General features: G+C 39.1%; 1 protein-coding gene across 2 annotated transcripts in view; it reads left to right on the top strand.

The window, feature by feature from the left end:
• Positions 1–1026, top strand: part of prim2 (DNA primase subunit 2) — a 28916-nt gene extending 27890 nt beyond the window's left edge. For both annotated transcript variants that reach the window (XM_026189456.2, XM_026189455.2), the window contains exon 14: positions 147–1026. In XM_026189456.2, the coding sequence (XP_026045241.2) occupies positions 147–374 (228 nt within the window). In that variant the 3' untranslated portion in view covers positions 375–1026. The remainder of the gene's footprint in view (positions 1–146) is intronic.
• Positions 1027–12038: the final 11012 nt, after the last annotated feature.

The raw sequence follows: 12038 nt of genomic DNA, 5'->3' as shown, positions 1-12038 counted from the left end.
AAATGACCGTCTTATAAAAGGTGACATTTTATTGAATCAGTCAATCATTGCCCTAGCAACCTGCCACTTTTGTGAAAACTAAACCTGCTGTTCTTACTATCTCCTGACCTTCCTTCTCCTGTGGTTTCTCTTTTTTTTATTAACAGATTGAAGACTCATCTTTCTCACTCAATCACCCTAACCAGTACTTTCTGGAGAGCCAGAAACTTCTGGGTGGAGGCAAGGACATAAAGAGAGAGATGGATGCTCCGCAGAGGTCACAGGAAAACTCTGCCTCCAAAGGATCAACCGGAACTCAAGAGGTGGCAGCAAACACCTCCCAACATTTGGCCGAGATGACAGAAGATTTGGAATCTTTCTTTCAAGAGGCCTGATTCTCAAATGTTTAAATACACATACAAATAATTCTGTATCTCTGGACATGCTCTGAATTCTGCTGAATCTTACAAATTCCCTAAACTGTTGTATTAAGTATTAAAGTTGAAAATCTGTCTTTCAGTCTTTTAATTCCAGCATAGCAGACTTTGGGAGAAAAAGTGAAGAAAATTAAAGGAGTGCACCACAGTGCTCATGGAAAGGAAAAATAGAAAGATTATGACCAAAAATAACATTAAAAAAATCTATAATTGAAACAGTAAGCTTTTGTATTTTGTCTAAAAATGTTTTTTTTTTCTATTTTCTTTATTGCAGGTTTTGATTCAACCTTTCAAAAATTCACACAGACGTTTCTTTTTTTCCGCTGTATGATATTCTTTGCTCACATGTCCGTGATCCTGCATTTATTTCTGCCTAACCATGCGTTAAAACTGCTCTCTTGGTTTGTTTTCCTTCTTTGTTTTTACTCTGGTCTGAACTCAGATGGCTTATATTCTCAGTGCACAGTATTTTGGCAGAGACATGGTTTGGGGGGTGATGACTAGAACATTTCCCAGCTGTCTCAAAAACAATGTCATTGTATTTGCTGGCAGCAGTGTGGATGAATGGTGGCAGGAGGGCGGATGAAAATAAACAATTTCCACACTTGTATTATGCTGCCTTGGAATATTGCCTCCTAGTGCACAATGCAATTTATTCAAAGCATACGTGGTCAAGAGATATTTCCTCACTTTCCTCTTGAGCCTCAGTTCAATAATTTGTTTAAAAAATAAAATAAAAAGGTGGCTGTCTAAAAGTCTTAACCTTTTTGTGCTGCTGTGGAATTAGCAACACAGACTCCTCCAATCTCGGTTCTTTAGGAGGTACAGTTTTGTGCTCTTATCTCCCCTCATACTATGCACTTTACCAGACTGCTAACTTTGGATCCAATTAGAGGGACAGCAGTGTTAGTTTATGAATGTAAATGCATTTTTCAGGAGGCTGGAGGAAACATTTGGGTCATTTTGTGGAAACCTCAATCTGTAATTTAATCATAGATGAATTTAAGACAAATGTCCCTGATGATGACCAAAACATTATTTGTACCATTAATGCACATTTCTGTTTCACGACTTCCTGTGGCATATGCAAAGCATCCTGCATCAGTGTCTCTCACTTTAAACATCAGAGCGCCCGAGCTGCACATGGCTGGAATTAAATTAGGTCTTAAAATCCAAGCATGGTGCTTGACATGGAGAGGATTTATTCAGTGTAATAAGGCAACTGGATAACAGTGCACAGCCGGGCTGCTGTCAGCAAGAGACCCTTGATGTTTAATATTTGGTGGAGCATGACTACATCTGACAAAGCTGGCACTTTCTTAGACTGTGGGCAGGCACTTGACTAGGACTGTTTATCTCCTTCAAATGGATTTACAATCATTAGTCATGAACTTGCTTTCGTTGTGTGATTTGTTCTCTTCCTGTAGTCATTACATGGACCAGGGGTGTACTGTGGGGATGGTGCATTACGCAAAGGGTGAGAAACATAATCCAAGACGTAATCGCAGCATTTGTTTCAGAAGCCTCATATGGAAAGTGACGTCCATGCCTTTACTGCGGCTTTGTGAATGCACTACAATCTGGAAAATCCCCAAGTTCATCTGTTTTCCATGCACAGGCAAATAATATCGACTAACACTTAAAAAATCTAAAGAGGCACCTTGAGCTTAAACTATGAGCCAGTTACAGAAAACATAAAAAAAATACTCAATTGTTATTTGTTGGGATGTGAAAGAGCACCACAGCAAATCAAAACGTTATTCATCAGTGGTAATGATTACTTCTCTGACTCTATTGTTCGTTTCTGCTCAGCGCATGATGTATCTTTTTGTCCTAATGCAGCATAATTTTACCCAGGGGACTAAATTTGCAGCAGTGTCATTTGTTATTCAGTACGCCTCACCAGAGGCAGCTCTGGTTAATTTGGAGATTTGCGTGCACGTAGTTTATTTCTTTTTAAGGATTAGATAGCATCTAATAATGCATACTTGTACATCTCACCCTTGAGCTGTATTAAAATTAGCAAAATGTATTTGATAACTGTCTCAGTCCTTATTTCAGATCGAATAAATGATTTGCAGTCATTACGGAGTGTTAGCTTTTCAGTGGGAGGATTTGGCAATGTTTAGTTCTTTTTAAATGAGCCAGCATCCTTGTTTTTTTTCCTTCAATCTAAAAAGTTTGAGCTTTTCTAGAAAAAGCCTGTTGCAGGTTAAGTTAGTGAAATCTTGAGGTGAAGGCCTGTGATAGTCTGGAAACCTCTCCAGGGTTTACTCTGCCTAGCTCCAGTGACAGCTGGATAAGCTGGAGGTCCCCTCACTCCCGGTTAAGCAGGTGATTGATGGATGGATTTTTAGTTTGGTGAGTTTAAAGTCATGTACTTGATGCTGCTTTTTTCCCCCTCTTTCTTTATAGTGGAAAAAATATAAAAATCTGTCTTTAAAAAAATGGAATCGGAAGGTTCATCATGCACTCAGTCGCTGCTTTGACTGCGAAACCATTTCCACAAGACCATGAAATGTGAGTTAGTGCTACGAAAGAAAAACAGCTACTGAGTGAACTCTTTAAACTCAATTTAAAAGAACTAAAGATTGTTTTGTCAAAGTTGTCGTTCATTATGTAAAACTGAGTCAGTGAGCCGTTCTGCATGCAGTGGTGTGTAAGATGTTTGCTGAGATGTAATGTTGGTATTACTTAGTTTTACTTCAGGGCGCATTTTAGTTTTGAATGCTGAACTGACCAATACTATATTTGTTAATAAGCTTACTCGCCTGCCACTTTGTTGGGTGCACTTGCTGGGTTGGATTCCCTTTTGCCTCAGAGCTTTGTAGCATAGATTAAGAAAAGTGCTGGAAAATTGTTCAGGTCTTGTGTGACAACAACACCACGAAAGCAGCCCAAACTGTTGATTCATGTTTTCAAGCTGTTTACGTCAAATTTTGATCTTAACGTCTAAAATTTTCAGCAGAAATTAAGGCTTCACTGACCAAATGATGCAATATTCTATTGTCCATTTATAATGAGACTGACGCTGCACAGTTTCCTGATTTTAGCTGGTGGGAGTGGCACCTGGTGTGGTCTTCTGCTACTGTATTACATGTACTTCACGGTTTGATGTGTTGTGAGATGCTCTTGTGCATACCTTGGCGGTAATGAGTGGTTATTTGAGTTGTTGTTGCCTTCCTATTAACTTGAAGCAGTCTGGTTATTATACTCTTGCATCAGCAAGACATTTTCACCCAGAGAACTTTCACTCAGTGAATATTTTTCCATTTTTCTGAACAATCTCCATAAAGCATAGAGTGGGAATCCCAGCAGATAAGCAGTTTCTCAAAGCCCATTTGCCACCAACAACCATTCCACTTCATCTGGTCATTTGAACATGTCTAAATACCTCAATTGGCAATTTTATTTATATAGCACATTTCATCATATGAGAACTTGATGTACTTAATATGGAACAAGAAGACATTAAAAAATGCCACAGAGCAGTGAAAACAGCAAAGGGGAACAACACCTGCTAACTGTAGACATGTGTAATTGAAATTGTCTGTTTTTGAATGTACACACAGATATAATTGATCTCAGATCAGCAGGCAGCCTTTTGCAAAGAACAGGACCACAATAACTGAAAGCACTTTCAGCAGACGGAAATCTGATTCTGGGAACAATTATAAGATCTGAATCTGATGACCTGAGAGGTCTGACTGGGTTGCAGCCAGTGAGCAAGTCAGAGATTGAGAGCTTTGTGAACTAATATAAAACATTTTAAAGGTAAGTCTAAATTGCTCTAGGAGCCAATCAAGTTCCTGAAGATGCCTACAGCTGATTTGGGGATTCCTGCAAACAGAGCGTTACAATAATTTTACCACTTGGTCTACATGGACCAATTCTCAGAGTCACTTCAAAACAGTAATTAACCTTGGATATATTTTTTAAGTGATAGAAAGCAGTTATGGTGACCTTATTGATGTGATTATCAAAACTTAGATCAATGTCCAAAATGATGGATGCCGAGGTTCCCGACTTGGATGAAACATGATAGATATGAACTTATGTGTGTATGTTTGCATTAAATTTCAACCATGTGGTTGGCTGATTAGATATGTGTCAACGAGCAGTTGACTAGGTACAGTTAGGCGCAAATATTTTTTACACATTGACACAAGTTTAGGTTTTGTTTTTTTTTGTTTTTTTTACCCGTTTACTGAAACGTTCTTAACATGTGCCACCCTCTATTTAATGGGACCAAAAGTAACTGGACAATTGACTCAGACTATTTCATGGGCAGGTGTGGGCAATTTCTTTGCTATGTCATTATCAGTTAAGCAGATAAAAGGCCTGGAGCTGATTTGAGGTGGGTTGCTTGCATTTGGAAGATTTTGCTGTGAACAGACAACAACTCTCCATGCAGGTGAAACAAGCCACCATTAAGTGAAAACAGAAGAAAAAAAAACAAAAAACATTGAGAAATTGCTAAAATATTGTGAGTGGCAAAATCTACAGATACATCCTGAGAAAGAAAGAAAGCACTGGTAAACTCGGCAAAAAGAACTGGACGTCCAGTGGAGACAACAGTGGTGGATGATCACAGAATAATTTCCATGGTGAAGAGAAACCCCTTCACAACACTCTCCAGGAGATAAGCGTATCGATCCAAGTCTCAGTAAAGTTCAGTTCTGGAAATAGTATGAAGAAGGCATGGAACAGCTCATGATCCAAAGCATACCACATCATCTGTAAAACACGGCGGAGGCCATGTGATGGCTTGGGCGTGCACGGCTGCCAGTGACACTGGCTGTTTATTGATGATGTGACACAGAACAGAAGCAGCCGAATGAACTCGGGCATACATACAGAATTACTTTACTGTCTGCTCAAATCCAGCTATATGCAGTCAAATCGATTGGGCAGTGTTTTGTAATACAGATGGACCCAAAACATACAGCTACAGAAACCCAGGAGTTTATTAAACAAAAGAAGTGGAATATTCTTGAATGGCAAAGTAGTCACCTGATCTTAACCCAGCTGAGCATTTCACTTGTCGAAGACTAAACTTCGAACAGCAAGACCCACAAACAAACAGCAACTGAAGGCTGCTGCAGTAAAGGCCTGGCAGAGCATTACAAAGGAGGAAACCCAGAAGCTGGTGATGTCCATGAATTCAAGACTTCAAGGGTTTTCAACCAAGTATTAGAAATGAATGGAAATTTTTATTTTCACTTATTTCATTTTTCCAATTACTTCTGAAGCCCTGAAATTCAGGCATTGTGTTAAAAAAATGCTTCAGTTCCTCACATTTGTATGCAATGTTTGTTCAGCCCACTGAATTAAAGCTGAAAGTCTGGACTTGAACTGCATCAGAGTTGTTTTATTTAAAAGCCATTGTATTAATGTACAAAACGTTAGCTCTGTCCAAATATTTCTGGACCTAACTGTATATCTAGCCATGTGGCTACTGTACAGCCTATTTAATACATTTCTAAAATGTCAAGATAATGAAAAACAAGACGTAACCTGACCACAGTGTTCAAACTGATCAAGGTAGTTGGTTTTATTAAAAGTGGATCTATTACACTTTCTTTCTAGGTCACTATTGCTGATATACTAGAATTGCTTTGCACAGTTCACAGTTTAAAACAGTACAGCCACAGCTGTGTGCCTGGCTGTACTTTACCCGTCAAAGAAAGGTAAGGATATCACATCTCTTTGACATCACACATCCAAGTGAGTAAACTATTGGACTGTAAACTGTGAGAAACCATGTTCTGAGCTGTCTGTAAATTTGCTGATCTAAAATTTGAAACTCTGGTCATGTTTTAACAGGAGCATCCATCACTGTAGCAGTATATGGCAGACAAAGACCAATAAAAAGGTCTAATAAAAGCTAGAGATGGACCGATCCGATATTACGTATCGGTATCGGTCCGATACTGACCTAAATTACTGGATCGGATATCGGAGAAAAATAAAAAATGTAATCCGATCCATTAAATATCACGAAAGCACCTCACAAAACTTGCAACACGCCGTAACTCACCTCAGAACGTCGGAGCAGTATGCATCACGTGATAGAGCGGCTGTGGCATGCGGGACCTGTCGGTGGTCTGGATAGCATTTGGAGCTTCGCTAGCAACCTGGCATTTCATCTCCGACAAAGTTATCCCCGAGAGAAGTAAAGCAAGTGTGTAAGTCCATCTCTGAATGTTTGTAAAGCATTCCCACGTTAAGCTTAACGAGCGACTGCCTCTCGCTCTCCGGCTGCTACTTCAATCGTGAAACTGCTTAAATCAGCTGATCGGCTTTTCTGTCGCGAGTCTGTCTCTCGTTTGTTTTTGGCCCACTTTGCACCAGAAAGAGGAAACCAGCGGCTGAACAACAGCAGCACGTTTAAGCTTGATCAGCTGTTGTTAGAATTTATTTATTATTACTTTCTACTCAGGATCTTTTCTACGTAGCTGACGCTGGTAACTGTGCAGGGGCGGATCTAGCAAAGTTTAGCCAGGGGGGCCGATAGGGCATTAACTGGGAAAAGGGGGCACAAAGACATACTTTTCTTTCTTATTCTCATTTAAAATGTCTAGCTTTTAATAAATAATTATCTGACACCCAAAGTTTTAATTTGATGTAAAATGAATAGAAGTCAATTACTGTATATAGTGACTATTAAGTCTAATATATATATCCTAGTAAGCTATAGTACATTTTCCTTTGGGAAGGTACCATCTGTGCAGTCTGCAATTTTGTTGAAGAAAGATGTTGAATCTATTTAATATTTCTTGAAAAATAATTGATTTCTGTGCATTTTTTTTCACACTGCATCAAATTAAGGTTGATTACGTTGATTAAGCATCATGAGGTGGAGCGTGAGGGGTGGTTCCCTATTTTTTATTTATTTATTTTTGTTGTTGCTGGGAGTTGGAACCCTATTAGTTAGGTTGCTTAATATTTACGCCAAGTACTCTTTAAAATACCAGAATAGGGAGGATGGTGTAGGTCTAAGTTTATTAGATTGATCAGTATTGCTGAACTATGAAATATTTTTTTTGTATACAGGTATAACAGAATAGCTTTAGTGTAGTTGTTGTTTTAAACTTGAGTATGAACTTGCAGACTTGCAAAATGCAGCAAGATATTTTAAAAAACAGTTTTGTTGATTAAAAAACACTATATCGGATTCATATCGGTATCGGCAGATATCCAAATTTATGATATCGGAATCGGTATCGGACATAAAAAAGTGGTATCGTGCCATCTCTAATAAAAGCTCTTTAAGCTTCTTTAGGTTTGCTGTTAAGTGTATCTGTGTGTAAATATGAATGTAGTTTTATTTAAGCATCTGATTCCTGTGGTTTCCCAATAAACCTAAGTGGTATAATCCAAATATTGAAGGAAAAAAAAAAAAAAAAAGAATATTCAGAGTCTGTCCTCCATCTCAAAGCCCTTCTGAAACATAAAACCAACATTGTTTGGGTGTTTACTTTTCTGGCAGACAAACTATTTCTGTAAAAAACAAAATTGCTTCCATCCACTAACAGCAGCTAAAACGACTGATGTGCCACACAACCAATCGGGAAAATATTTTTTAATTTTCAACAAATTCACTTCCCCGTGAGCGCTCATATGACTCCCTAATAATGGAGACACTTATTAAAGAAATTGCCCTGCTAGATTAGTTTGCAAAGTTGAAGGCAGTGGCTGTACAATTGTGTTGCAGTTTGTTGCAAGACCGATAATGGAAATTTCTATTTAAAGTGTTTTTTATTACTAAGCACCGTTTTCAACATTTAGAGCTTTGATTACATTTCTGTTTGATTTTCATCGTTCAGAGTATTTTAATCATCCGGAGCATGCAGTAAAGTTCACAGGACTCAGTTTATGAGTCAATGTTTAATTCAACCAGATTTAAATTCTTTCAGTATCCTCAATTACCTGCTTGTTTTTTATGGTAGCTGTTTGGAAAGGATTCTCCAGGCCTCTGGAAGTCTTCTGGAATTCTACATTCTACTAAAACATGTCCTCATTTGGTGTTTTGATCATTATGGTGGAGAATGGCAACAGGGTGCCCCAAAATCTCTCATAGGCCTTTCTGGGTGGATGATGGTGATTGCGAAGGCTGTAGCATACGGCACTCATTATTTTATACTTCTCAAATCATTTAGTGATGTCTTGTGTCCTGTGTATGGGGAATTATTGCCCTAGAAAACCACTAGAATAGAAATGATTTTTTTGTGTGTGCACAGACTGAGTCATGGTAAAAAGAAAGTACACCCTCTTTAAATTGCCAATCCCAAGTACAGCAGCAAATCTCCATCAGAGTAGCTGAAAAAGGGGAAAAAAAACCTCAAGGTGCAATGGCCCAGTCAAAGTCCAGACCTCAACCTGATTGAAATGCCGTGGAGAGAGCTGTGCATAAACAAATGCCCATAAACCTCAATGAACTGAAACAATGTTGTAAAGAAGAGTGTGCCAGTATTCCACCACAATGATGTAAGAGGCTGATAAACCCACAGAAAACCATTACTTCAAGTTATTGCTGCTAAAGGTGGTTCTACAAGCTACTGAATCATGAAGTGTACTTGCTGCTTCTTCATTTTAGCTTAGTTTTAGTTAAATAAATAATGACACTGTGTAATATGTATGGTAATGACTAGATAATTTTTATTATGTCCTGATATGTAAAACCTTAGAAGTGAAAGATTGTACTTTCTTTTGGTGGCTTTATATTAGAGGAGAGCGGATCGATCCGAATACTGATGCTACGGATACCAACGCACAGCACAATGTTAAGAAGTGGGCAACAAAAAGGCCTCAGTAGAAGAAAGAAAAAGTTCTAATAGTGACGAGTAGAAAACCACCAAACTCACTTAAAATAGAGTACACAAGGTTTATTTTTCTTTCTAAGCAGAGTAGAGGAGTGAAGGCTTAGTTCTGGCCTGGAATTCAAGAGTTGAAGCCACCACGGTTACAAACAGGAAAAGGTCTGCATCTTCCCGACAAAGGCTTTTTACCCACCTTGATAGGCTTTGCATTTGTAGGGAGTACGTTTTCACAGCAGGTCCTGGGAATACAACTCTAAAGCTCTTCTCCTCCAGGTCGTGAGCGATTTCTTCTGGTTGGCCACCCCCTAATTACAGAGTAGGCTTAAACTTCCTAATACACAGGTCCAACAAACCAGCAGCTTCCAATCCGGTCTTTTATCACAACAAATCCATATAAACCCAAATTAAAACAAATCCTCCTTCCAGTAAAATTTAATTATTTTAGCAGCTAAACCATCCAGGCCAGGTTAAAACTATTGTCCTTTAAAATGCCTTTTTCTCTCACCAGCTTTAAACGTGTCCTACAACATACTTCCTTCCTGTTTCTGCCTTTCTGTCCTATTTATAGAGAAGGGCCCAAATCCACACCAATCAACTACTCTCAGTACTCAGCTGGACTAGAGTGGAATCCCCACTCCCACATGGGTGTGGCTTATATTTCACACACAAACACAAAATACAATTATTGAACTGGAAAATAATCCTAAACCAGTGTTTACAGTGAGATTCTTTCAATTATCCCACAACGACTAGTTAAAAAATGCATTTTACTTTGTTTTGATTTTTTTGTCACATTTGTAGGTGTTACACACCACATGTCTTTGTCCGTGCACCTGTTGGCATCGTTCCACTGATCTAAATGTAGAGAACCGAGAGTGTCCGTTACCGTCTCTCGGTGTCACTGCGTGGTATTGATTGTAACACCAGATGGAAGCATCAGTTACACTCCCATCAGCATTTTCTCTCATTCTTGTGAATCCTGGCAATTCTTGCAGTGCTGTAGAGTGTGATGTTGGGCTCTAAATGATCATTTAAGAAACAATATATTTGCCATCGAGATTGTTCCCAAACACTAAATTAGCCTCGAGACGTGACAAAACTCTTGATTGCAAAACTGGACACAAAACCACCTGCAGCTGTATGTAAATGCATCACTATTCCTGCGGGTGCTGTCTCATTAACCTGACAGATGTGTGAGTCTCTTCTCATGCGATTAACTTCGCTCGCAAACTCCGCGCTCCTTCTAAGCCTTACCTGCAGCCACGTTGTCGCTTCGTGTTGGACAAAACCCGTGAAAGTGGTGCGTTAGTTGCTCTAAACATCCCCTTCGCTCCTGCAGGAATGTTTTAATCAGCAGCAGCACGCATGCGACTTGGCTTTACGCTTCTTCGTATTGTTCTGGATCAAACGGCTTGGTAAACAGTGACCATCTATTTCCGCCCCCAAACACTACAAAGTTTGCTTAACTGAACGTACATTTACATTTTTCTTCTCTCTCCCTCTTTCTTTCTCTAGTTATTTTTCCCCTGAGTTATTTGAGCTTTGAAGGTTGGATTTAATGAGATCATATTGTGCATCCATATTTGACTTGAAAATGACTTAGATCTTTGTTTACAATGCTTTCCTTCGTTTTGCTTGGGTGCATGTTCTGCTTGGATTATTATAAACACACGACTGTAGAAATAATCACAGTATAAGTTTGAGCACCTTTAAATTTTCAAACTCGCTTTGCTTTCTCTCAGACCGCATCAGTGACTTGATAAGTAAAATATGTTATCATCACAAGAGGGAGTAAAAAAATTTTTTGTAAAAATAAATGGCTTCTTATCTAATAGAAAGCTAATTAGAGTGTTTCTAAAAATCAAACTATTCCTTTAAGTAAAAACACAAACTTTTTTTAAAAAATGCGTTTGCGGCCTACTGCAAATATCTGATGATAACTCATCTATAATTGATTTTGGTTTAAATTAATTCTCAGAAACTCCCACTTGAATTTAAATGTGATGTCTGTATTGAATGGCTGCTGTTTCTCCACAGGAAAAAAAGAAGGAGAAGAAGCTCCCTCACGTCTTCCTACTACCAGTTAAGTGGATTCTGTCACACATATTAAAACCAAATCTGCAGCAGAGTGTGACACATCAAAGGGGAAATGGGAAGCGAACCCCCTTGTTAATGGAGGGAATTGTGGAAGTGGAGACTGTGAGATGTTGGGGCGACATAATGGCACTGACAATCAACCAGCTCTGTGCCCATCCCTTTTCCCTGCAGGGGGATGTTGGTGGAGAGGGAGAGCTGGAGCTTGTTGATGCTTCGTGAGCTGACACTGAGTTAGCAGTCTGAACAGACAGTAGATAAGAAACTGAAAGATGGGCAGTGTGAGGGGGGGAAGAAAGAGTTGGGAGCAATCTCCTGGATTGTCTCTTTGACGTTGATAAATTGAGGAGCCAGATCTCGCCAATCCACCAGATTGCCCCCTTGAGATTGAATGATACAAAAGAATTTTTTTTGCCCCTTTATTTTTACTGCAGATAACCTCCTTAAGGGGGTGTTACAGTAAGATGAAAACACTGTCAAAATGTATTGTTTCTTAGCCGTTCAATTCAAATCTAAAGCCTGCTTTAAGATGAAGACCTTACACCAGGGCTGCCCAATCCCAGTCCTCGAGAGCTACTATCCTGCAGCTTTTAGATGCATCCCTACTCCAACACAGCTGAATCAAATGGTTTGATTACCTCTTCAGCATGCCATCCTGTTTGGCAAAGGCCTGATAACAAGCCATTCATTTGATTCGGGTGTGTGG

The sequence above is a fragment of the Astatotilapia calliptera genome, chromosome 13 (assembly GCF_964374335.1).
Source record: "Astatotilapia calliptera chromosome 13, fAstCal68.1, whole genome shotgun sequence".
Classification (NCBI taxonomy): domain Eukaryota; kingdom Metazoa; phylum Chordata; class Actinopteri; order Cichliformes; family Cichlidae; genus Astatotilapia; species Astatotilapia calliptera.
The sequence above is the reverse complement of the archived record's forward strand: the minus strand, read 5'-3'. Positions and strand labels throughout refer to the sequence as shown.